This window comes from Electrona antarctica (assembly GCF_951216825.1).
Source record: "Electrona antarctica genome assembly, chromosome: 10".
Taxonomy (NCBI): Eukaryota; Metazoa; Chordata; class Actinopteri; order Myctophiformes; family Myctophidae; genus Electrona; species Electrona antarctica.
The window spans coordinates 29,477,570-29,505,213 of NC_136791.1; the positions used below are offsets into that span (position 1 = coordinate 29,477,570).

Here is a 27,644-nt window from a genome sequence, read left to right on the forward strand (position 1 = left end):
AGAGAGAGAGAGGCACGGCACGGGGAGTTGAATTCCATTCCGTGCCTGTTTAACCTTTGGATTATTATAGTTTAAAGAGTCCCCGGCTTGCCGCAAAACAAGACACAGCAGCGAATATCAAAGGAATCCTACTTTGATATCACAATAATAATACACTGACGGAGGAGGAGCGGACAGTGTGAACCCGATTATAACCCGGAGCGGATCTCATGTGAATGCTTTCTCTCTCTCCAGTCCGTTCCCCCACACACACTACGTTACGGGGATTATTATTATTATTTTTGCATTATTAGGTGCAAAGCAAAGGACGGACGGCTTGCGGACGACATGCAGCATATATAGTGGGGTAGGTAACGTTGCCTTTTTAAATATTTAATAGAAGACATAGAAGATGGCTGATTTAGACTGTAAAATGTAATAGTATCATTCAGCAAGAGACCGTCGGTGTTTCGTTTTAAATAAATGAGTACAGGACCGGTCCGCCCGGGAGAGATAAAATGATTTGTTAGTTAGATTAGGCTGTTTGTTTAATTTATTGGGGCGAAACCTCTACTTTGCCAGCGATATCTTGGAGCAAGTTGTCACTTGCTTTTAAACTGAACATTTTTATTGTGGCTTGAGTGTGTATAGCCCACATTATTCATAATATGTTTGGATATAAGAATGGTCTGTATTCTACTTTAGGTTAATGAGGAGGCAAATTTATATGGATAATAAATGCCTTTTCAAACAGCAACATGACATTGTCAGTCACCTGCCACCTGGCCAGCAGATGTGCCATGTAGATTCAAGATTAAGAACTTTTTTTTCAAATTTGTAATTGATTGATTGAAACCTTTATTTATTCTCGAAAAGAGCATTGAGGTTCCCCTCATTTGCAATGCTGACGAGATCACATATATAAAGCAATTTAAGACAGATATAAAACACAAATCAAATCTTCACATAAGGCATAGAGACATAATTTACAGACAGTGAAACAAAACACAAGTTAAAAACAGTTACATATTGAGGTAGGGAGGTTCAGAAGTAATACTTTTTGATCATGCCTTTCAGATATTAATAATTGAATGTACATTGTTATGAGAAATTAGCATAGCACTGAAAGTTCTTCATTCTATGTTTTGTGCATAATATTAACTGGGATTTATATAACCACTTGAATCCTATAGCACCTCTATTCTGAGGAGAACAGGAACATTTAGCCAAAAATTACAGATCTACAAGTGTATTACAGATCTACAAGTGTATTACAGATCTACAAGTGTATTACAGATCTACAAGTGTAACGCCCATGATTCCAACTCAGGCCTCCCACGTGAAAGTCCAACATCTTAACCACTAGACCAAAGGGATATCCCTCTGGACTGGGGGAGATATTAGACTTTTGAGGCCATCAGGCAGAGGTTCTGAGCCACTCTGCTACACTCACCTCCCTTTTGACCTCCTCCCACGGGGAAACCCGGTCCGGGTCACGGCACCAATGTAACGCCCGGGATTCGAACTCGGGCCTCCCGCACGAAAGTCCAACATCTTAAACACAAAGGGATATCCCTCTGGACCGGGGGAGATATTAGACCATCAGGCAGAGGCTCTGAGCCACTCTGCTACACAAGCTCACATCGGCCTTGCGTTGGGAGCTTGGAGATCGGCTAGATTTGGTGTAGGTTTGGTGTAGAGGGAAAGAAGAGCAAGGCCAGATGCAGAGCTCACAGTCACGTTATTAACATTATTAAGTATTGAGGATTTATGTAATTTTGGTCTCTTCTGACACTAACAGGACATCAGCGTGGGTGGACCGGACCGGACTCGACATCGACATGGAGGAGAGTTGGAAAAGCTGCTTTGAAGAGGAGCTCCTTTGTCCCATTTGCCTGAACGTTTTCGACGAACCTGTCCAGTTGCCGTGCAAACATAACTTCTGCCAGAGCTGCATCTCGGAGGCCTGGGCCAAAGAGGCGGCGTCCGGCGGCGTCCGCTGTCCCGAGTGCAACCATGAGTACGGCCAGAAGCCCTCCGTCCTGGAGAAGAACATCAAGCTGGCCAACATCGTGGAGCGGTACAACTCGCTGAACACGGAGAAGCCCGTCGCCGCGCTGCACTGCGTGCTGTGTCGCCGCGGCCCGCCACTGCCGGTGCAAAAGGTGTGTGTGTGTGTGTGTGTGTGTGTGTGTGTGTGTGTGTGTGTGTGTGTGTGTGTGTGTGTGTGTGTGTGTGTGTGTGTGTGTGTGTGTGTGTGTGTGTGTGTGTGTTGGGGGGGGGGGATGGGACGATAATCGTTATTATCCCCGTTCAGGGCGGGTGGAACCCCTTTTTGGTGTTTATTAATAAGCATTATGTTATACTTTACCTATTGAAAAAATAGCAGATCTACAAGCAAGAAAAATCGTGAAAATGTGTCGCAAAATCTTTGAATATATATTCTTTCAGAGCGAACGTTTTTTAACTCAAATCTTTGCTTCTGGGGGGTCCCTGGAACAACATATTTTCAGATGGGGGTCGGCGGCCAAGTACATCTAATTTTGGGAGTACTTGACATGAAAATGTTTGAGAACGACTGACATAGAAACATAGGGTTTTTCTGAAAACTGTCAGGTTTTAGAAGACATTCGTGGAATCTTTGTCAGGTTGAAATGGGTTTTTAATCGCAAATGATGTTTGCCACAATCATCATGACATGCACCGGCGTAGGGTCCATTGGGCCACGTGGGCCGTGACCAGTTTAGAGCTGGCCCAGTCTAACTTCGAAGAGAGGGGGCGAAAAAACAAGAAAAACAACAAAAGATAGGCTACTTTGGCAGCCCTTGTGCATGCAAATTTCTGTTTAGTATAGCAAACTACAGCATGCAAGCCGCCTTTGTTTTAAATAGTCCCCCAAACCGTTCACACTTCACACCTATCGGCCGGGGATGCGCCTGGTGACATGATGTCATTTTCATATCTTCCCCACCATCCCATCCCCCCTAAAAACAGGTGTGTCTGCGCTGCAAGGAGCCCTGCTGCCAGTCCCACATTCAGACGCACCTGCAGCAGCCCAGCCCGGCGCCGGGCCACCTGCTGGTGGACGTGGAGGAGCTGCGGGCGTGGACGTGTCCTCGCCACGACGAGTACCGCCTGCTGCACTGCCACGACGAGCACGCCGCCGTCTGCCAGTTCTGCTGCATCTCCCGCTGCGCCGGACAGAGGCACGCCGTCTGCGACGTGGACACGCAGCGCGCCGAAATGCAGGTGAGGCGGAATGACAGGCACGCACGCACGCACGCACGCACGCACACACGCACGCACGCACGCACGCACGCACTCATGCACTCACTCATGCACTCACTCACTCACTCACTCAGCGGCGGTGGCTCAGGTGTAGAGTGACTGGATGGTAACCGCAAGGTTGCCAGTTCGAACCCGGGCTCCCCCAGAGTTAGTGTCGAAGTGTCCTTGAGCAAGACACTGAACCCCTAATTGATCCTGATGTGCTGGTTGGTGCCTTGCATGGTTTCGGCTGCCATCAGTGTATGAATGTGTGTGTGAATGGGTGAATGTAATGCACAATCTATGTAAAGCGCCTTACTCACTCACTCAGTCACTCACTCAGTGCTTTCTGCGACGGCAGGTGACTGTCACAGTATGTGATAAATAGGCCTCTTTACTTCCAGTATTAGCAAGACCATTCTCATTAGTGCCCTTATCTTTCATGGAGTCGAATGACGCACGCACACTGAACACGCACGCACGCACGCACGCACGCACGCACGCACGCACGCACACACGCACACACACACACACACACACACACACACAACAGAGCTCCTGCACATTGCCAGCCCAGTTGTGAGGCAATCTGTAGCCGACAGGAAATGAGCGGTATGATTACATGCTGTGGGGGCGGGGCGGGTCCTTGTCAGAATGGACTCTAGTTTGTTCATGTTCACTTCTGTAATCACTCCTCCTGACAGCTGTTTCAGGATGTTTTAATAAGTCAATGTAGCAAAGGTTACACACACACAGAGAGACAAGTGCTCCAGTCCTGGCCTGTTTGACAATTAAACGTTTGCTGTGATAAGGTAGCGCGGATTAAAGTTCTCGGTCGACCATGACTGATTTCAGTCATTCTGATTCTATAGACATCAGAAGAAGCATGGAAGCATGACACACAATGGTTATTGTTATATTTATATAACAATAACCATAGTATTTTGAAGTGGTCAGACTATGCATGCATACATAGTCCAGAAGCATCTTCCATTAACTCTTAAAACCCTCTGCGCCATTGGTGTAGATCTAGGTCAATTGAAACCTATTATTTAATACTACGCTTACCGCCATTGGCGTAGATCAATGGCAATTGCGCTGTTATAGTGCTTTCGATCGATCAAGCCATAATGCTACTTGCGTTAGGATCGGGTAGCTACCTGTTGTTGTCATGACAATGGATCACCCATCTTAGATCGTCCTCGCCATAATAATCCATTCTATCTGTTTCTTTCAATCGCCTGTATCTCCTATTCCTTGTCCCAGATGGCATTTTTGGTCAAAACAACGTTTCTTTGATGGCACAGAGCTAGCGATGTGGAGCCCTCCAGTGCCCACGGTATAGACCCATCTTGTAAACAAGGCCTGTCCAGGACCCGTTCCACTTACTAGGTTATGTTCACTTCCGGTAGTCTGGAAATGTGGCTTTTCAAAATAAGAGCTCAACTGGGAAAAATGCTGGCGTGAATTAGCCTTGCGTTGCGATACTAATATACCACATATGCAATAGGGGCGGATGAAGTCTGGCTGTGCCAGGCGTGAAATAATTTATCAATAAATGCTAGCGCTGTAAGTGTTAATGGTCTCGGATATTTCATGAAAGCAAAAGGTTGGCAGTATGTACTGTAGAACAGCAACAACATAGGTTTAGAACGATCATAATACCCAAACATAATGAATCTGTGCGGCGTGTGCGCTAATCTTTTAGGATGCGGAGCACCACTATCCATGAGGTGGTAAAATAGCATTTAAATAAACACGGATGAACTGGCTCAACTGTAGCATTTCACCGCCTACAGAGTGAGCAGCCCTCATGTGTTCCGCTCCTCAGCAAACAGGTTCAATCATAATGTGGCGCTGCAGCATTCATGTGAGTTGGCTTAGAACCCATTTAGACCTGAGCTCCAATCTACAAATGCCTTCTAAACCATGACGGTTTTCTGTAAAACCTTGTGTGTCTATGTCAGTCGTTACTAGTCAAACATTTTCATGCCAAGGACTCCCAAAAATATATGTAATTGGCCCGCCGACCCCCATCTGAAAATATGTTGTACCAGGGGGGACCCCCACAGAAGCATTTGAGTTAAAAACATTCACTCTCAACCGTTTGGGCACCTAGGCTGCCAAGACAGCCAGGCGGCGTGCCGCGGGTTCGGCTCCCGAACCCGACGGCCCTTGCCGCGTGTCACTCCCCATCTCTCTCCCCCTTTCCTGTCTAGTTACTGTACCCTATCAATACAGGCAAAAAACGGCAAAAAAATATATCTTAAAAAAAAGAAAAAATATTTGCACTACATTTTCACAATTTTTCAAAAATAGCTAAAGTATAACATAATGCTTAAAACACCAAAAGGGGTTCCCGCCCAAGCGAAAGAGCGGGGGAGAGAGACCGTGGACAAAAAAGAGAGAAAAGGAGAGATGTGTGCTGTTCAGTTTGTCCAAAACGCCTCCAGCGGCCTTTTTTATGAGGTGTGCTTGTCCTGTCGGTTTGGCCAGGATGTCCTCGGGATACATGAAGGAATTATTGTCTGTTGTCTAATGGGGTGAAAATAGCACAAACTCACAACTCTACGTAGTTGTGAGTTTGTAGTTTATTTATATAGCAGCAGGAGTTCTCAATCTTTTATGAGCACTATTGTCTCAAACGTTCAAAAGTACCCCCTATGATTAAACATATTGCTCAATAGGGAATAAATGTTTTAATTGTGGTTTAAAAAGCTAGGCTACGCAACAATTTACAACTTTGTCTCGCTTTTAGACTCCTTCTGATGAATGAATGAATGAATTTGTGTGCAGGAAAAAGGAACGCAATCCTATTTTCCTCCTAATTTTGTGAAGCCCCTGCAGTACTGGCAAGTACCCCTGTAATATAGTATAAACATATTATAAACATATTATATTATAATAGTTTATTTCTATAAAGTATAAATTATAATATGTTAAGGGGGCTCTGAATGTGAAGTTGAGAGCTCCTCGCTCGTTGTGTGTTTCAGTTCCCTCTTCTTTCACAACTTGGAGACGGTATGTCTCAAGGTGTGCAATCGACCATCACCCTATACTCATACGCCAGGGTTTATAAACGTTATACGCCATTGTTTGTCCGTCCTCCTGATATTGATGATGATGATAGTGGCACTGGATGTCGCGGACGCGTGCAACCTTTCGCTCCGGCGTGCTGTCACGCCGTTCAAAATCAATAAAACAAAAGACTTTGTTTTATTGTGACGCTTAATTTGGTTGGTTATATAAGTTATTGTTGTTGGCATGATGAAAGCTGTGTGTTCAGCCCCTTTCCACGGCAGCTGTTTGCACACGCACCCCCCCCCCCCCACACACACACACACACACACACATCCTTCTGTCTCCTTTCACAACTGTCTGTGTTCTCTCTGATGACTCAAGTCATCCAGCAGTCACTTCTTAGGAAGTCCCTCCTCTTCTCTGTGAGGATCGGCCCAGAGACGTTCCTTTTTTTACTGGAGCCCTCAGATGGGAGTGGTCCTGCTCCCCCCCCCCCCCCCCCCCCCCCCCCCCTCACAACGCCCGCAACAACACCCACCACACCGCATCCCATCCCATCCCCAGGCTCCTCTCTGGCCAGCTGTGGGCTTCCAATAGCTTCCAGCCCATTTTCCCCATGTACACTCAAAGACACACACACACACACACACACACACACACACACACACACACACACACAGAGAGAGCAAAAGTCTTATTGGGATGAACATGGGATCAGCACAGAATTTGGGGCAGAATTTGGACCATTAGTTCATTCACGCCATTTGAGTTTCTTCTTCTCATTGGTACTGTGCGAGGTCACTCGCTCTCTGAGGGGTAGCTGCATGTGGTCTATTTTCAGTTAAAGGAATCAAATTCCCCTGGCAGTACTGTGGCAGCTTATGTTCTAAACAAAGACGGAACGACCGGCTTGTTTGTGTTCAAATCGACAGTTACATTTGTCTCTTTCTTTGCCTCTCAAAGGACACTTTCACAGTAGAGGGTCACTTATACTTAGCTGCGTGTAGGTGCACACCTGAAAACAGCCGATCTACAAGCTCACGTGTCGCGCTGTGACACGCTGTGAGTCTGTAGATGTGCTGTTTTTGGCACACAACCAACTATAAATCAGGCACAACAACCCAGTCAAAAAAGAGGAAAGGGACATGCATTTAAAAGTCGTTTCATCCCTAGGAGACTTGGGCGGCGGGAGGGGGAGGGCTTCCCACGCAAACCTCACCTTGGCTTCATTCTCAGGCAGGGCCAAGCAGGAAACCATGGGTCATGTGGTATAGCTCTGTTATCTGCCAATCCCTGGTATCTGGGGCTGGGAGAGTGAGTCAGTTCCTCTAGAATGCTGAGGGCAGTCCGATGACATCAGATGTGGGGAATAGTTGTCGGTTCATTGTGAAAGAGGCCCTCTGTTCATTGAGCTCCGAGGCTCTTCATTTAAACATGAGCTTCCTGGCTAAACCCGCCGGGTGTCTGGTCCTAAATAGGACAGCGAGGGAAAGTGATCATTGGGTGGATTTAATCTTGATAGAGGTAGGCTTTCACGGCTGGCCAGTGTGGTTCAGTGGACCGGCCATGCTTCGATACATTTCCCTTTTGTTATTGCAAAGGCACAGAAGACAACTTCGAATGTAGGTACTATTTAGAAGACCAAAGCTAATTACAAGTGCGAGATTGGAATAAGCAGAGTAAGCATGAACTCTCCAGTCAATAAACAAGGCAAAATTTAACACATAATTAGAGTGCAGAGTGAACAATGTAGTGCCCCAAAGAAACTAGGATAGGCAGGTACACATTAATTCTTTCAGCGCCATTGCCGTTGATTAATGGCAATTGCGCTTTTATAGTGCATTCGATCGATCAAGCCATAATGCTACTTACGTTAGCCGGTTAGCTAGCTATGTTGTTGTCACAGCACTGGATCGTCTATCTTAGATCGTCGTCGCCATAATAATCTCTCTTCTATCTGTTTCTTTCAATCGCCTGTATCTCCTATTCCTTGTCCCAGATGGCATTTTTGGTCAAAACAACGTTTCTTTGACGGCACAGAGCCGGCGATGTGGAGCTCCAGTGCCCCGGTTTGGATTCATCTTTTAAATAAGGCCTGTCCAGGCTCCGTTGAGCTTACTAGGATAATACTACTTCCGGTAGACTGGAAATGTGGCTTTTCAAAATAAGAGCTCAAATGGGAAAAATGCTGGCGTGAATTAGATCCTAATTCTTCAATAAATGCTGTGTTAAAAGTGTTAAACAATGAACGGTATGAACCTAGCATCCTTCTAAACATATGCAAGGTGACTAAAGACATATCTGCATAGTAAAGTAGCATCTATTGAAAACAGGTGATGGAGACAGAGACACAGAAAGGCAAAAGGGAGACTCTGAGAAAGACAGTCAAAGCTAGTTGTGTGAACTTGTGTGTCAGTTTGTGTCAAGCGGCAAGCCAGTTCAATGTTCAGTGGGTTTGGGGGGAGTTGCCTGAAGCCCAGACGCCTATTATCTGATTCCCGTTTGGGTGAGAGGTATAGATCATGTTTGATCAGGGATGTTTTTTTGGATGTGATGTTGCTCTCTTGACTTGAGTTTTTTGGTCGCTGTATCAGTGGCTCAGTCACCTGGCTCAACATTCGCTCTGAAAGAAAATGTATTCAAAGATTTGCGCCACATTTTTCAAAAAAGAGCAGATCTACAAGCTCGTAGCGCTAAAGCATAACATGATGCTTAAAACACCAAAAGGGGTTCCCGTTCTGAATGGGTTAATGCTATTGATTCCACTCACTAACATTGCCTGATGAAAAGCCTCAAAGCATACAAGTCAGTGTGTGTAAACGGGTGGGACTGCATGAGCACAAAATAGGTGTGGATTGTTGACTGTGAAACACAAACAGACTATAGTTGTTTTGTAATGTGAGGTTTGCTTCAAAACAGAAGGTGTACAAGACAAGGTATACGCCCCCATCCCCCATCCATCTATGCAGCCTGCCTGCAGCGGCAAGGTTTCAGCACCAGAAACATCACACATTAACACCATCGCTGTCGGGCAGAAACCTCCTATCTCCATATTTTATTTTTAACTTTGTATGTTTTTGTTTTTCATAAATGAATGTGCTCCTTCATCATACTACATCGTCACACATGATAAGCAGCAAAAAAAAATAGCCGATCTACGAGCTTAAAATGCATTGCATTGCGACATTTAATTTTGAGCTTGTAGATCTTTTGAATTCTGAAAAGTAACATGGACATGCAAGGTTTTTCCCCCGGGCGGCTGCAACGATATGCATTCTTGATTGCTGGCGTGGGGGCCGTCTTAATGATTTCTGTCAACACTGCTGTTTGTCCGTGTCTACTGAAGCGTGAACCTCACTATTATTATTCCAGAGAGATACGGCGTTTTATTGCGAGCGGTGAACAAATTAGCTCTAGTAATGGCTTCTGTTAGTGGGTCCTCTGTTGACTGGAGCCTGGTTCATTTTAGAAACCCCCCCCCCAACTAACCAGTGTTGTTTTCGTCGACTAAAACTAAGACGAAATTTTTTCGTCGACTACCTTTTTTCACTGACGAAATGGAAACTAAATTAAAACTAAGCTACGATGACTAAATATACTGACAATTTCTTCAACAAATAAAAACTAGACTAAAATGTTAGGAAGGGACTAGTGGACAAGAGATCCAGTATAAATCATTTTACACTTGGTTGCATGCTGAAAATACCTGCGACGCGTTGTGAGCTTGTAGATCTTCTATTTTCAGCAAGTATAAAATCAGCCATTACGATGGAATCAAGGCCCGCCAAAATACATTTTAGTTAACTAAATCAACTGCAATTTTATGATATTTCGTATATTAACACTAAGACATTCCAGGTGACTAAAATGTGACTAAAACTAAATGAAAACTATTCAAAAGACTATGACTAAAACTAAAATAAAAAATTGCTGCCAAAAAGAACACTGCAACTAACCACAGGAACTGTCTACCACAGGTCAGTGTCATGATGACACTGACCGTTTATCTCAAACAAAATACAAAACGGAACATTTTCTGCCAACGAACATATATATTCGTTGGCAAATATTCAACAGGATAAAAAAAAAATACTATGATTATTTTAAGTAAACGTATCAATGGAAATACTTTTGTTACAAGTTAAAACAAAAAAAAAACAATACAATTTGGCATACTTATAGTACCAAACAAACAAATACCAGACAAATACAATTAGTCATTTTGCAGAATGACCCATTTCACAATCCTATTGTTGTATTGTAAATTAGTAATTATAACTGTGTTCATCACATTGATGATGTACTGTTGCAGCCGGTTAAAGGTGGGGCTGATTTTAATGACTTTGGGCTTGAGGGAGCCGAACAAAGTTTCACTCTTATGTACACAAGATGTAACAACAAAACACAACCATGAACCTTTGTATTGATCCTTGTGTGAATGCAGTTTGTCTGAGACATATAGTAGGGATACAGAACTGAAACATCTCATTGGAGATATCCAGAAGAAGGTCTCCAGTGGACCCTCTTGTAAACAAGTGTAATGCTTAATTGGGTCGTCCACTCACAGTTAACAGTCTTTGTATTGAGTTTGTGCTTGAAATGTACTGTAATTCTGCAAACTGTTAATAAATATTTCAATCAATCAATCAATTCCAATCGGCATAAAGGCGTCGATTTGGTTCAGTTACAAACATCCAACTGAACACCATAACATTTGGAGGTGTGGTGGTGCAGCTTGGTGTGGTGTGGTGGTCTGACTCTGGACTCTCTGGAGGGTAGTGTGATGGGTAACAGGACAACTCACCCCTTTTCCCTTTTCCTCCCCAGTGAGGGGTGGGAGAGGCTGGACGGCAGACGGCTGGACTTTGAATTTCTCTAACCATAAACTTTCGCGACAGCAGACAGCCTAAGTACAAATATAATTTATGAAAAGGCTACTACAGTGAAGTCGGTTCACGGAAGTTGTTGTAGGCTATGTGGGGATTATCTGACGAGGTACCATTTGAGTGGGAAAAACCTTACATGTACTAAATTATACTAAATTGATTATAGGGTCAAAATTAGTAAAATAATATAGCCTTTCCACAGGAGTATCTTTTTATATTTTTCCAAAAAGAATACAAACAGCCAATAGCATATTACAAAGTTATTCCCCTCACTGGGGAAAACATCGGGAGGAAAAGCGGACAAGCACGAGGAGGAAGAGGAGGAAGAGGAAGAGGAGGAGGAGGAGGTACCCCATGAGTGCAGGAAGCAGCTGAAGAGGGTCTGTTGCTGTGATACCACCATGTATCCTCCTCCACCACCAGACCCACTCACCATGCACTGACCACAGGAATGTCCCTTTGCTCCCTATCTCTCTCTTTCCCTTTCTAACTTTCACCCCTGTTGCCACTACTCTCCCTCTCTCTCTTTCTCTCTCTCTCTCTCTCTCTTTTTGCGTCTTGGGTCTTTTTTTTACCACCCCCCCACACACACACACACACACACAATCGCACGTACACACTTTCATTCTGCATCTTTTGTGGTCTTTTGCTGCTGCTGCAGTTTGTCGCTGTCTCTCTCCCGCGCGCGCGCGCACACACACACACACACACACACACACACACACACACACACACACACACACACACACACAGAGAGAGAGCGCAGACCCGGTGTTATGCACACAGACATGACGATCTGTCACTGACACAGGGGGCCAGTGCCAAACAATGGGAGCAATGCATGTGGAGAAATGAGAAGGCAGAGAAAAAGGGAGTGTGACTCCCCCCCCTCCCCACCCCCCTGTTTTCTCTCACATACAGACTACAGAGTGAAATCCTCTCTGTCACATACGCAGTGGCAATCTCTTTCCTCTCACACTTTCACACAGTCAAATCCTACTAGTCTAGGGAAGTGCACTCCCGGAGTTAAGTGAACAGGATTTTGCACCGTGCATACACATTTAGCTTTCACATATGAATACAATACACAACAAGCGCTTTAGTTGCCATGACTGCAGCTTTTCCTCTCATTTGGCCGCAGACAGTGCCTTTCCCCCTTGCAGAAGCAGTTCATTAAAATCCTACCTGGGCTCCCCTGTTCCTAGTTTAGCTGACAGCTCCTGACGGGAGATTGATTTCCATCTTCTAAATGGTAAACGGAGAGACGGCTAATGTTTGCTGAATGCTTTTTCCTCTTTTTTTCTTACTGAGGCACTGGGCTGGCTCCCTCCCTCTTCCAAACTTGCAGAAAGTTGGCCGGTCCCAAGGTGGTGATGTTTTCAGAATACCTGGTAAACTTTGGCGACAGCGATCATGATGAGGGGGAAATGTGTGTGGTTCTCTGAGTGCCTTCGCTGGGTTCTTCACTGTGGATGAGTGGATGGATGGATGGAGCTCTGGGTTTTTGGCATATGATGTTCTTTCATTTTGACTTTTGGAGACTCTGTGGCTCACCAAATACATGCCAGGTCGAGAGAGAGAGACTGGCCACAGTGACAGGACGTAGCGGTCATATTACCGGTGGGCCGTGACCGTAGGGGGCCGCTCAAGTTATGATATGATTACTTTGACAGGAAGGCAAAGTGAGAAATAAAGCCTCTTCTATCTTGAATCGTTTTGCCAGCATTCTTGTGAGAGCAACAAAGGGTTGTGTAGTTGTCTGTTGGTTTGTATCATTTATGTTGTTCTGTAAAAGTGGTGGTATTAGGGCTTGTTTGTTTGTGTGTGCCTCAACGGAGCGGGCGGTATAGTTTCTGCTATCTGCGTGCTGGTTGTGGTGGGCCAAATTCGCGTGAAAATGACTGGGCCGAATTTTTGTCCCAGTCCAGCCCTGGTGCGCCCTCACGAAACAATCATATTTGTGTTATGGTTAAATTTAATTTAGCCAAGGCTTACAAATAGGGAAAGACTGCATGTTGTACTTATACAATGTACGCATTTTCTCACGTGTGTCGCCGTGTCTCTCCACAGCATGTGTTGATGAGGCATCAGGAGAGACTGGACGCTCGGGTGCAGAACATTGATGAGCAGCTCTGCAAGCTGGAGTCAGACAAGATACTGGTGAAGGTACGATCACACACACACACACACACACACACACACACACACACACACACACCCACAGCCCATATCATTTACTCTAAACATGTTTGAACCTGGCTGGTTTATAGGGTGTATAGGGGCGTATTACTAGGGCCATAATAATACATAATGCAGTTCAGTCTGTTATTGTGTGGTCACTGACGTGATATGTTTTTGCAATACAATGTTTGCCGGCGCAAAGTATTGTAGCTCTATTGTTTGTTCCAGGGAGCTAGCTCTGCCTGGCAGCCCAGTGACCTTGGAGCGACACAAAAGGCACACGTGTTACGTGGAGGAGTATCTTATCGAGTATAAAACAACAAGTGGCTCTCAACCTACTTACAGTGTATTAGTTTCTGTACTAGTAGCCGGTAATAAGAAGGTATTGGTTGTATTAGGGGTGAATTCGAATGCATTTGATTAGGGTGTATTGCATTGTATCATTACTACATCCCAGTACAGTCCATGTGAAAGAGCGTCGGAGTCGAGCAGGAGTCAGTAATCCCAAAGTACAGAACAGGCATTGCAGGTATTTAGACCTGAGGACGATTCTACAAATGTCTTCTAAATCCTGACAGTTTTCTCCATCCATCCATCCATCAATCTTCAACCGCTTATCCGTAGTCGGGTCGCAGGGGCAACAGCTCCACCAGAGAGCTCCAGACTTCCCTCTCCAGAGCAACATTAGTGACTTCCTCCTGGGGGATTCCGAGACGTTCCAAGGCCAGTGAGTTGATGTGTTTCCTCCAACTGCGCCTTGGTCTGCCCCGGGGTCTCCTCCCAGTGGGACGTGCGTCGAGGACCTCCCTAGGGAGACGTCCGAGCGGCATCCTAACCAGATGCCCGAACCACCTAAGCTGGCACCTTTCCAGGCGAAGGAGCAGCGGTTCTACTCCGAGTCTCTCTCGTGTGACTGAACTTCTCACCCTATCTCTAAGGGAGATGCCAGCCACCCGTCGAAATACCTGTGTCAGTGGTGCTCAATATTTCATGTCAAGTACCCCAAAAATGATGTGTAATTGGCCGCCGACCCCCATCTCAAAATGTGTTGTTCCAGGGACCCCCCCCCCCCCAGAAGCAAGGATTTGAGTTAAAAACGTTTCGCTCTGAAAAAATATATATTGAAAGACTTGCACCACATTTTCACGACTATTCAAAAATAGCAGACCTACAAGCTCGTAGCGTGACACTCGGTGCCGCGATATGAGCTTGTAGATCTGCTATTTTTCAATAACTAATGTATAACATAATGCTTGAAACACCAAAAGGGGTTCCCGCCCAGAATGGGTTTTAAGTTGAGTGTCAGGCTTGGTTGTGGAGGCTGATGGCAACTGGCACACAGGACTTATGGGGTTGTTAGGGACCGAAATGACCGCTAATAAACCTATTCAGGAGATTCATGTAATGTAATGGGAGATGAGGAAGCAGTGACATAAAAAAAAAGTAGGGGGAAAGTTTTATATAGCTCTCCTTAGTTCTCTTTTTCATAAGCTCAATAAAAATCTAAGCTTGGTCAGTCATGCTGAAACAACACAGTGATAGGGAAGCCTGTATCAACTGTGCTATGCAGTATGTATATGAAACGTTTACAAAGGCACATCGTGCATCCAAACGATAAAACACCAGGTGCTGGATAGAAGATTACTGTACGTATACAGTAACAGAAGACATAACGGTCTCTGCACACTGAATCGTGCCCCCATGTACATTTATAAAATCACCACATACATATGATATGAGCCTGATTTATTTTACAGACATTATTAATAGAATAATATGGAGGGTCAAGTTATACTGGCAGGTGATGGATTGGACGATTCATAAGACAGAGCCCATGAGTGAAATATATTCACAGAGCTGCAGTCCAGATGTTGGCAGAGGACGTGAGTTTAGTAGAGACTGTGAGAGGGAATACACCTCTCACTGCCACAAGTTGCATATCTTTTTTTGAGTGGCGCTAGCTAGGTATGTAACGATTCACTCAACTCACGATACGATTCGTATCACGATATGAGGTTCACGATACGATTTTTCACGATATTTTAAACTAAAAAAATATTTTCCAGAAAAATGACTGTTTTTATTTTATATTAAACCTCCTATACATAGGTTTAATGTTTGTCTTTAGTTCAATGTTTGTTTTGTAAACGCATTGACAACTAGATCTGCACTCTGTCGAGTGCCTACTTGCTTGTTGCGCACTAGTAGGCCATTTATGGCCTACTTGTGTGCAAGCAGAGCGTGCAAGTACTGTAGACCACTACAAACGTTCAAATCTCAGCCTCTCTGTGAAAGAACGTTTGCAATATTGAATTATTAGGTTTAGCTATTTGCTACATACCTTGCTTTTGGAGGAGAATGATTACTTATGCCTGTTATGGCAGTGGTGTCAGATTATATACATGTATACATAGGGGCATTACCTTTAGTCCACCCGACACTGAAACATGTCATCGTTACGTCACCATCGATAACCAATTATACCCTGGCATTGGTACATATATTCATCACGTCATATGCTCATATGTCTATATATGTGTATATGTCTATATGTATGTATATGTAATTTCTGAGTGATTAGTGGTATAATGTGGTTACTCGGGTGGTTTGATGCGTATGTCCCTTTTTTGAGTGGTGTAAAGTGTAAACCACTCCTACAACTGGCTTTTTTGTGCAGAAAAAATGAGCATGGTTGCTATGTTCAAAATAATTTCTAATTAAATCACACCCGGGTGAACTGGATGACCGTAGCAACCATGCTCATTTTTTCTGCACAAAAAAAGCCAGTTGTGAAATCACATCCGGGTGTGATTTCATTACGTCAGATCAGAGCTGATCAGGCTATATAATACCTTACCTTATATAATACCTCACATCGGACAAAAACTCCAGCTGAATCAACTTCATGGTCACAAATCATTACATCAGAAGACGACCCTACCAGAATCAGACCTAAAGGCCATTCAGTCTTTGAGACCCTTGAAACCAAAGATCTTTAAAGACGGTGGGAAGCCCAATAGACGAGACGCAAGACAAAGTTTTGTTCACCCGGGTGTGATTTCATTACGTCAGACATTACGCCAGACCACAGCTGATCATGCTATATAAAACCTTACACCACTCAGTTCACACGGGTGTGATTTTTTAATAGACACTGAAACATATCATCATTATGTCACCATTATGTCACCATCGTAAACCAATTATACCCTGGCATTGGTACATAATCTTCATCACGTCATGGGACATCCGCGGAAAACATACCTGCACGGTCTGCTTCCGTATGTCCGGGGCCAGCATATGACGTCATATCATATGCATTCTAAGGGACATTGGTACATATCTTCATCACGTCATGGGACATGCTTCGTAGCATGACGGAAAACATACCTGCACGGTCAGCTTCGTGCCAGCATATGACGTCATATCATATGCTGCTAAGGGACATGCGCATCGTAGCACCTGACTGATAACATTACTTGCACGCTCTGCTTGCGCAAGTAATGAAGAACAAATGTACGCATATTGTCTCTTTATTGTTAATGGCGTTTTAATGTTTGTGTTTGCACCGTTTGTTTTACATCACTATTACATCACCTAATCAACATGAGTTAGACTTTAATATATTAGCGCCCCTCACTTCACACGGGTGTGATTTTCTTCCATATTTTTTCCTTTGTTCCGTTTTTATACCAATTTTGTCCTTTTCACAATTCCCTAGTTATTCCCCTCACATGAACTCCCTGTCATTGCTTGACCCCTTTCTCAAAGTGGAGTCTGGGGTCCCTGGAGGGGGAGAGGGTCCCAAGAGTTCCCCAGAAAAGTAGTTAACATATAGCATCACAATCATTTTAACCACCTTATCCATTTATTGCGACCGAAGGTTGCACTTAAATATGGAATCGTGCGTTTTTGCCCGTCAGTCACTGAAAATCATGGGGAAAGCACCCATATGTTGTGCCCAAGTCTCGTGACATCACTATGACATCATCAGGGATGATAGTAAATCAGGGATCATAGTAAATGCGACCTGCTGTCGCAATTTACTATCATCATCATCATCATTTTTCAGAACAGGTTCTGACATATATCATACGTATATGTCAGAACCTGTTCTGACATTCCATATGTTGATCCTTCCCCATCCATCCTTCTTCTCCGATTGTCTCCCTTTTGACTGATACCTGTCCATTTAAACTCTAGACGGGCCTGCCCCAAAGTTATTAGTGCAGCCGCGCCTGGTAGCCGGCGAAAAGCGAAAACTAGAGTTCTTAATAGGCCCGAAAATTAAGGCCCGGCCCTCATCAAACCCTGTACACTCAAGAGAATGTCCCCGCTACCACCCTTAGATCTCCATATATGGAACTGACCTGTTCTGACTCATCAAACCCTAGGTACACTCAAGACATGCTCCTTATATGGCCACTAGTACAGAATTCATTCCATGTTGATCTGAACCCCCATGCCAAAGTGCCGGCGGTGGATGCGTGCACGCCCTAAAGGGCTTCTCGCCCTTTAGGCGTCTTACTGGTACGTTTGCTATGATTGCTATGATATTTCAAAAATACCAGATCTACAAGCAGATTGTACACCTGCTATTTTTGTCTTCTGGGAGTCCCTGGCACAAAACAAAAAAAATCCACTGATTAGAATGGAAAGAATCACACCATTGTGAAGTGAGGGGCGCTCTTATCATCTTACATCAATTACAACATAATGTTTGTTTAAGCAACAGGCGCTAATGTTTGTTTTAGTCCTCAAAACAAACATTACATTCTCTTTATTGTCTATGGTGTTTTCTTAAACAAGCATCGTTGAAAGACGAACATTAAAGCTTGCGCCCCTCAAAAATACTTTTAAGAAGTAGTGAAAATAGCAGATCTACAAACTCACAACACGATGTGATAATGTAGATGCCATCAGTGCCCATGGTACAGTGGAGATGTTGACTTGAATACAAAGTAAAAATAAAGTGACCAATACCACGTTGCTGAGTCATTTAATGTCCATTGTAAATGAACTATAAGGAATTTGCTGTGTATGCATCTTACATGGATGAAGCACTCCAGACTGGTGCCACTGGTTCTAGTATCGCTTGGTGAAGGCTTTTTGACCGGGTGGAATGGAGGAATGGGAGGTTCTTGTGTTCTCTCAAAAGCTCTCTCAAAAGGTTTCTGTTTGGGGCATGGCTTTTGTGAATGGGTGAACGTTTCAACCCAAGTGCAGCTGTTCTCACAACATGTGTTGTGCTGTTCTAGGGGGACTAAGTAGAGCTGTACTCTCTCCATTGTTTACCATATCTCTGCCTCCCACCACACGTATAAATGCACTTTTTGGCCATAAAGGGCCAAAAAGTGCGAAGGAAAAATCTTCTCTATGAGGGTTTGCTCTTGGCAATATTATATTATATATTATTTATTTTTCCGGTGAAAACAAAATCCCTTTCTGGCCAAAAAGTGCATTTATACGTGTGGTGGGGGGCTCAAAGTGTGTCCACTAAGGAAAGTAGGCTTTCTAATTACACAACCCGTCTTTGTATTGGTGAGTAGGTAAAACATTATTTATATTTTCGCTACAGAGGAGAGGCTGGTCTGCATTTCACGCGATGCAGGAAGCCAATCAGTTCCATAGCCTTAATGCAACGGCAGCAAGAGCAGTAAGGCTATGGACCAGAGCTAGGCGGTGCCCACAGAGGCAAATTCTAAGGTAAATTTTTTGGGGGGGCGATGGGTTCCCAGATTGAGGCTGAAGTGATTAATGCATGTTTTGTAATAATAATAGTTAGTTTTCAAATAATTGTTGAATATTTGCCACTGAGCTGTTGCCGAGTAGAGAAAATTGGAAATACTCAAGTAAAGTTAAAAAACAACAAAAACAAAAAAAGTACTTAATAAGTACAGTACTTGAGTAATTGTACTAGTTACTCTACACCACTGGTTGAGAAGCAGCACACACACTGTGCTAGCACATGCACAGTCACATGCACACAGGGTAGGTCTAACAGTTGTTGTTTAATCTATTTTGAAAAACCTCAATATCGCCCCACACTTTATGAATAATACAAACAATGAATAACATGAACATGAATAATACATGACGAATAAACTCATATAACATACGGTAAATCAAATAAAGCCCTGAGTTTGAAAAAAAAAGTGTTATTTTGATTTATTGGGCAATTATGTGTGGTTCCCCAGTAAGTATAGTCTTGGCGATACAGGTCAAGTTGAACTAAACTAAACCACTTCTCTATTCTAATATTTCACCTCCAAATGTGTAAACAAACTTAACACTTAAACCGCTTGAAACCACAGCATCCCTGTTCTGGGCATGTCATCATAATAATTAAGTTAACATTTGAGAAAAAAGACAAATGGTTGGTGATAGAGATGTCCCGATACTGTATCGGTATCGGGAAAAGTATTGGATCGGCTCTTATTTGTCATATCAGGTCATATCGGTATCGGTGAATATGCCAGTCTAACCAGCGATCCGTCACAGGGGTAAGGGGTTGACACTGGCAGGTAAATAAAATGTTGGGACATGTGGAGTTTGCTTTGGAGTTGCCCAAACTGCAAGCGCACATTTTGAGTGAGGAGTCTGCTATAAACACAACACCAGATATATAGCTAGATAGCTATAAACACAACATAAGATATATAGCTAGATAGTTATAAACACAACACCAGATATATAGCTAGATAGCTATAAACACAACACCAGAGATATAGCTAGATAGCTATAAACACAACATAAGATATATAGCTAGATAGTTATAAACACAACACCAGATATATAGCTAGATAGCTATAAACACAACACCAGATATATAGCTAGATAGCTTTAAACACTATTCAGTATCGGTATCGGCTAACACAGAAATTGAGGTGTCGGGATCGGATCGGAAGCGAAAAAAGTTTATTGGGACATCCCTAGTTGGTGATATATTAACTATCATGATAATACATTTATTCCCCCACAGAGTAAGCTTACATTTGTAACACCTCATCTAAATTTAGATTTAATTGAATACCCAGGTAGGTAGCCTCTATCCCTTCTAAATTTCTTTCCTGCCATCGCTCTCTCTTCTTCCCTTTCTTTGTTTTCTTGGAAAAATAATTCGATGGGAACTTGCAATTTCACACACTTTTTTACTTTTTTTAAAACTATGATGTGGCAATAAAGATGATTATGATTCTGAAGTAGCCATATAGCATCAAATTATGAAGTAACTTAATCACTTGAGTGACATTAAACTAAACAAAATACATACATATATGGATGCACCTGGGACGTATCCTCAGTGATGTATCCCAAGGTCATCGGGGTTTCGGGTCTCCCAACATCATACCCCTCACTCAGGTGACCCAGCCGGGGTGATCAAGTCCCGACTTACGTCCCAGTAGCTACCCTCGATCAGTCCCATTAGGGAAAAACCAGGGCCACACAATCCGTTCCTCCTGAACTACTCTGCCGGGACTGGGAGGTACCATTCTGGCGCGTGGAAGGACTAGGCTCTGTGGGTTGACTCCTGTCCGGGCCCCTCCTACGTCTCACCAGGTCCACTCCTGCTCTCACCAGGTCAGGCCCTGTGCGTTGCACCAGACTCCCAGCACCAGGCACTTTATTCAGGAATGGTGGATTCTCGAGCCGCAACAGTTCTGCAGGCTCCACCTTGCCCTTGGTGGTGCCGCAGGCTCCGCTTGAGGCTTGAATGGCCCTCCTAAAGGCCTCACCGTGGGTTTGTTGGGCTTCTTCCTCACGGAAGACACAGGCTGGGGCGCCAACCCATACTGCTCCCGGGTGCCGTCTAATTTCCGGCTGCCACCCGTCTCTCCGGTGGTCACCAGACTATTCCTGGTTGTCACGTAGTCTATTCCTATGAGTCACTATAAATAGAATAACTAAACAAAATACATACATACATGGATGCACCTGGGACGTATCCTCAGTGATGTATCCCAAGGTCATCGGGGTTTCGGGTCTCCCAACATCATACCCCTCACTCAGGTGACCCAGCCGGGGTGATCAAGTCCCGACTTACGTCCCAGTAGCTACCCTCGATCAGTCCCATTAGGGAAAAACCAGGGCCACACAATCCGTTCCTCCTGAACTACTCTGCCGGGACTGGGAGGTACCATTCTGGCGCGTGGAAGGACTAGGCTCTGTGGGTTGACTCCTGTCCGGGCCCCTCCTACGTCTCACCAGGTCCACTCCTGCTCTCACCAGGTCAGGCCCTGTGCGTTGCACCAGACTCCCAGCACCAGGCACTTTATTCAGGAATGGTGGATTCTCGAGCCGCAACAGTTCTGCAGGCTCCACCTTGCCCTTGGTGGTGCCGCAGGCTTCGCTTGAGGCTTGAATGGCCCTCCTAAAGGCCTCACCGTGGGTTTGTTGGGCTTCTTCCTCACGGAAGACACAGGCTGGGGCGCCAACCCATACTGCTCCCGGGTGCCGTCTAATTTCCGGCTGCCACCCGTCTCTCCGGTGGTCACCAGACTATTCCTGGTTGTCACGTAGTCTATTCCTATGAGTCACTATAAATAGAATAACTAAACAAAATACATACATACATGGATGCACCTGGGACGTATCCTCAGTGATGTATCCCAAGGTCATCGGGGTTTCGGGTCTCCCAACATCATACCCCTCACTCAGGTGACCCAGCCGGGGTGATCAAGTCCCGACTTACGTCCCAGTAGCTACCCTCGATCAGTCCCATTAGGGAAAAACCAGGGCCACACAATCCGTTCCTCCTGAACTACTCTGCCGGGACTGGGAGGTACCATTCTGGCGCGTGGAAGGACTAGGCTCTGTGGGTTGACTCCTGTCCGGGCCCCTCCTACGTCTCACCAGGTCCACTCCTGCTCTCACCAGGTCAGGCCCTGTGCGTTGCACCAGACTCCCAGCACCAGGCACTTTATTCAGGAATGGTGGATTCTCGAGCCGCAACAGTTCTGCAGGCTCCACCTTGCCCTTGGTGGTGCCGCAGGCTCCGCTTGAGGCTTGAATGGCCCTCCTAAAGTCCTCACCGTGGGTTTGTTGGGCTTCTTCCTCACGGAAGACACAGGCTGGGGCGCCAACCCATACTGCTCCCGGGTGCCGTCTAATTTCCGGCTGCCACCCGTCTCTCCGGTGGTCACCAGACTATTCCTGGTTGTCACGTAGTCTATTCCTATGAATCACTATAAATAGAATAACTAAACAAAATACATACATACATGGATGCACCTGGGACGTATCCTCAGTGATGTATCCCAAGGTCATCAGGGTTTCGGGTCTCCCAACATCATACCCCTCACTCAGGTGACCCAGCCGGGGTGATCAAGTCCCGACTTACGTCCCAGTAGCTACCCTCGATCAGTCCCATTAGGGAAAAACCAGGGCCACACAATCCGTTCCTCCTGAACTACTCTGCCGGGACTGGGAGGTACCATTCTGTCGCGTGGAAGGACTAGGCTCTGTGGGTTGACTCCTGTCCGGGCCCCTCCTACGTCTCACCAGGTCCACTCCTGCTCTCACCAGGTCAGGCCCTGTGCGTTGCACCAGACTCCCAGCACCAGGCACTTTATTCAGGAATGGTGGATTCTCGAGCCGCAACAGTTCTGCAGGCTCCACCTTGCCCTTGGTGGTGCCGCAGGCTCCGCTTGAGGCTTGAATGGCCCTCCTAAAGGCCTCACCGTGGGTTTGTTGGGCTTCTTCCTCACGGAAGACACAGGCTGGGGCGCCAACCCATACTGCTCCCGGGTGCCGTCTAATTTCCGGCTGCCACCCGTCTCTCCGGTGGTCACCAGACTATTCCTGGTTGTCACGTAGTCTATTCCTATGAGTCACTATAAATAGAATAACTAAACAAAATACATACATACATGGATGCACCTGGGACGTATCCTCAGTGATGTATCCCAAGGTCATCGGGGTTTCGGGTCTCCCAACATCATACCCCTCACTCAGGTGACCCAGCCGGGGTGATCAAGTCCCGACTTACGTCCCAGTAGCTACCCTCGATCAGTCCCATTAGGGAAAAACCAGGGCCACACAATCCGTTCCTCCTGACTCTGCCGGGAGTCAATATACTATGCTAATTTACCTCATGAAGTGAGAACGAGCCAGTACATTCAAGTACATTAAAACTGCAGGATCTGCTCTCACTGCTAAGATATGGTCATTGGTCAGTATACGTAAAGGGTAGTTTTCCTATGATGAGCGCTTGCAGTCCCGGGGGCATGCTGGGTCTCTGTAGTGGAGAGCAGGGTTTCTCAACGTTTTTGGCTGGGGACCCCCGGAAATGCTTTGGCCATATGTCTCGCGGGCAGCATTCTATTTCGGGTTTCGGGTTCTTCTGGAGGGTCCCTGGAACAACATACAGTATTTTCAGATGGGGGTCGGCGGCATATTGCATATAATTTTCGGGGTCCTTGACATGAAATATTGAGAACCACTGATATAGAAATCTGAGGTTTTTCAGAAAAAAGGACATTTTAAAAAGACATTTTTTTAAATTCCGGTGTGTGTGTTTTTTTGTGTGTGTGCATATACAAACAGGACGCGGTGGGCCAGCTGAAGGAGCGCGTCAGGTCTCAGTACCAGCGGATGCACGCTGTGCTGGATGCGGACCTGAGCGAGACCGTCAAGCTGCTGGACAGCGTTCACGGCGCGTACCGCCACAGGAACTCCCAGCAGGCCCTGCGTCTCAAGGAGCGGCAGCAGGAGGCCGAGCGGCTGCTCAGCACGGCGCAGGTGTTCTGCCACAGAGCGGAGGACATCAACTTCATGAAGGTATATACACGTGTGCTTGTGTTGTGTGTGTGTGGCATTCACTTCTAGTCATGTTTACTAGTTGACTAGTTGCCTAGTTTACTAGTCGACTAGTTGTTTAACTACCTATTATGTAAAAAAAATAAAAAATCGTCACACCCCTAGTACCAACAAGGTCGACTAGTGGATTTACTTGTGTGTGTGTGCGTGCGTGCGTGCGTGCGTGCGTGCGTGCATGCGTGCGTGCGTGCGCGCACGTGTGCGAAAGTCATGCTTTCATGTCATGTCATGGACCAAATTAATAATTATGTATTTAGTTGCCGTCCCTCGTCATCTGAAAATATTTGTGCCAGTCAGGGACGTCCTCCATATAAGATGGTCCTGTTACTATAATATTTCAAACATATTCCACATTTTTCTAGATTCTAGCAGATCTACAAGCTCATGTTGTGAGATTTGCACTTTGACTATTTTCATGTACAATCTTCACTCCAGTCCCGGGGCATCCAGGAGTTATTTTTATACAGGGAAAAGGGGAGGAGGCCTAGTTTAGACTCCTGAGGCACACCAGTCAACTAAAGTATATGGGATTGATGTGGTTGTTAAGCCCTATATACTATAAAGTGGTTAACAGGCGCATGATCAAGAGAAGAAGGGAAGAAACACGCAATGTGAGTTCATGTGAGTGCTTTTAATGTGTGCCCTACTGTAAATGCATGTCTGTAGACATTTCAGACAGAAGACATGAGAATCTCTCTTCTAACTAACCCTTTAAAATTGGGGAAGCATCCGAGATCTTTTTTTGCATTGGCTATTCAAAACATTTCTTTTTACCTTTTTTTTTTTTTATCTTGAAAGTGTGAGAACTACTGATTTCAGAAGGCATTTGTAGAGTTGGCTAATTTGTGATTGCCTCTTTCAGAACACGAAGCCCTACCAGCTGTTACTGGACAGGTAAGCAAGCATTCCTGTGAAACCAACTAATCCATTACTCTGTGTAGTTTGACAATGATACTACCGGATGTTGTTTTTGTCGGTCTAATCTGTGTCTTATGGTAGGAAATTGACTCTTATGTAGACTTAGATAGCATTTTATACAGACTTATAGCATGTTACGTAGACAGCACTAGAATTGCATTTGATGTAGTCGTAGCACTGTATAGTATGTATAGTTTATAGTATTATATACTGTAGATATTCCACTGTTACATTCTTAGCTTACGCATGTTTCATGATAACTACTTTTATGTATGTGATGTATTGCCATGCTTTTTGTTCTTGCTTATTGTAAGTCGCTCTGGATCAAGAGTGTCTGCTAAATGCCTAAATTGTAATTGTCTGTTTGTGCGTGTGTGTGTGCGTGTGCGCGTGTTTTCTCAGGTCAAAGGCGTACTTGGGCAGTTCACTCCCTCCCCACAAAGTGGGCCAGCTGAATTCCCATATCCTGCTGTCCGAACTCACCAAGAGAGAACAGAGCTTGCGCAAAGTGCTGGAGGGTGAGAGAGATGAATGAGGAAATAAGGAAACCATGAAACTGCATGTCTGAGCGCTGCTTTCGCTCCTATTCTGAGAATTGAACATGCACTGAAATAATGGCCTACTATAGCTAGTTACTCTTTACGTATTACTCGTTTGAAAAGTAATAATATTACTTTACTTATGGCTTGGGATCAAACCTTACGTTAGTTACGTACTCACCCTTCGATTCCTCACACCCCCTTAATAACTGATCCACGGTTTGGGTTTATAATCCCTTACTCTACTGGGGGAAGTAATGCTAAATACGTTAATACGTAAATACGTTAAGTTACTGCCCAACACTGACGAATAGGTAGCAGGAAATAAAATCTATCAATGTCTGTCTGCTTTCTCATCGGAACTAGGGATGCACGATTAATCGGTAGCATAATCGGAATCGGCCATATCGGCCATAAAAATGCCATATCGGTATCGGAACGGTCTAAAAAGAATACAGATTATTTAATCGGTTTTCACCAGCAAAAACATTTACTAAAATGAAAAAACATTTACATTTAATTTGTGTACTCCTCTCATTCATTAGTGAAATCAAACAGACACTTGGAAAAGAGTGTATGCTATTTATTGATTGATTGAATACTTTAACAACAGGCTTTGGGCCAAGCCCCTATAGGGCCTAGGCTTGTTTCCATTGTGGTCCTCTGTATAATATCGGAATCGGTCAGAATCGGTATCGGCAGATATGACCCTGCAAATAATCAGATATCGGTCATAATTCATAATCGCACACCCCTAATCGGTACCATTCAGGGATTCATCGGTTCAATCAATGAACCTATCTCTCTATGTCCGTCTGCTTTCTCATCAGAACCATTCAGGGATTCGTCGGTTCTCCAGGTGGTGCCGTCGTCGCAGAGCGGCGGCTGCGTTGCTTCCGCTCCGGAACCCGAGAAGAGAAAACACGCCGTGGCGTTCGCGGGGGAGAGTAACCCGGGAACCTCGGGGGCGTCCCAGGACCACCTCCATGCCTCCGGTGGCAAACGACCCTTCTTAGGAGGAGACCAGCGTGGTGGTTCCTCCTTGTTGTATCCCCCCGTCGAGGCTCTCTCCCAGACCGCTCCTCACCCTGGCCCCAGCCCCAGCAGCCACCACGTCTTGGACAGCTCAGCCCAGCAGCGCTTGGCGGCTCTGGGGGCCGGCAGCTCTAGCCGTCACTCGGGGTCCTTGTTCCCTCCCGTGCCGCACTACCCCCCGCCCAACGGAGGCCCCCACTCGCAGCAGTCCATGCTCCCGCAGTACGGAGGGAGGAAGATCTTGGTGTGCTCTCTGGATAACTGCTACTGCTCCAGGGCCCCCCCTCCTCCGCCGCACGGTCGCGGCCCTGCGTACCCAGTGTCGGAGTCCTTCCCCTGGGTGGGCTCTCAGGAGTACCCTCCCCCTCATCACACGCCGCTGTCGTCGGGGCAGCCACCGCTGCCAGCTCTGTCCATGAGGGAGTGGATGGAGCCCTCGCAGAGCCCCAGACACCACCCTGACTTCTACCGACTCTACGGGCAGTCTCCCTTAAGCATTTTGTAACCAGTTTTAACCACAACATTTTTCATATTATAGCGGGAAAGAAATGCTGATCTACAAAGCTCGGTTATTTTCGCTATACCTTAAGTGTTCACAAGCATCAAAGGATTCATATTTCGCCAAATAAATATAGCCGATCTTCAAGGATCACAACGGGGTCACATTAAGCATTAGGGCCTGTCCTCTCGTGTTCTTTTCAGTCTACTGAAAGATTCTTTCAAGTTTCAATGCCTTTTTCTCCCCATCCCCCCCATCCCCCCCCCCCCCCCCCCCCCCAAGTGTTGTTTTTGCCAGCAAATTTCTATTTTAGTTTTAGTCATAGTCTCTTGAATAGTTTTCACTTAGTTTTAGTCACATTTTAGTCACCTGGAATGTATTAGTGTTAGTCTAGTTTTAGTCGACTAAATGTCATGTGATTTTAGTCGACTAAATCAACAGTCGATTTAGTCGCCTAACTTGATGCCGCTGTAATGGCAGATTTTACACTTGCTGAAAATA

The 27,644-nt window shown here is 45.3% G+C and overlaps 1 protein-coding gene across 1 annotated transcript; it reads left to right on the top strand.

Annotated features, from left to right (window-relative positions):
* On the top strand, window positions 1-27,617 carry trim8a (tripartite motif containing 8a). Its single transcript, XM_079512021.1, has 8 exons — window positions 1-346; window positions 1,781-2,144; window positions 2,974-3,228; window positions 13,224-13,319; window positions 23,880-24,113; window positions 25,015-25,046; window positions 25,473-25,588; window positions 26,440-27,617. The coding sequence occupies exons 2-8, from the start codon at window positions 1,821-1,823 to the stop codon at window positions 27,147-27,149; spliced, it is 1,767 nt and encodes a 588-aa protein (XP_079368147.1). The 5' UTR covers window positions 1-346; window positions 1,781-1,820; the 3' UTR covers window positions 27,150-27,617.
* The last annotated feature ends 27 nt before the right edge of the window (window positions 27,618-27,644 follow it).

What these genes read in the sequence shown, in the direction of transcription:
- trim8a (XM_079512021.1), top strand. Translation starts at nt 1,821, where the DNA reads ATGGAGGAGAGTTGGAAAAGCTGCTTTGAAGAGGAGCTCCTTTGTCCC. An exon ending in CGCAGCGCGCCGAAATGCAG is followed by an intron (nt 3,229 to 13,223) that starts GTGAGGCGGAAT and finishes GTCTCTCCACAG; the next exon opens with CATGTGTTGATGAGGCATCA. An exon ending in TACCAGCTGTTACTGGACAG is followed by an intron (nt 25,047 to 25,472) that starts GTAAGCAAGCAT and finishes GTGTTTTCTCAG; the next exon opens with GTCAAAGGCGTACTTGGGCA.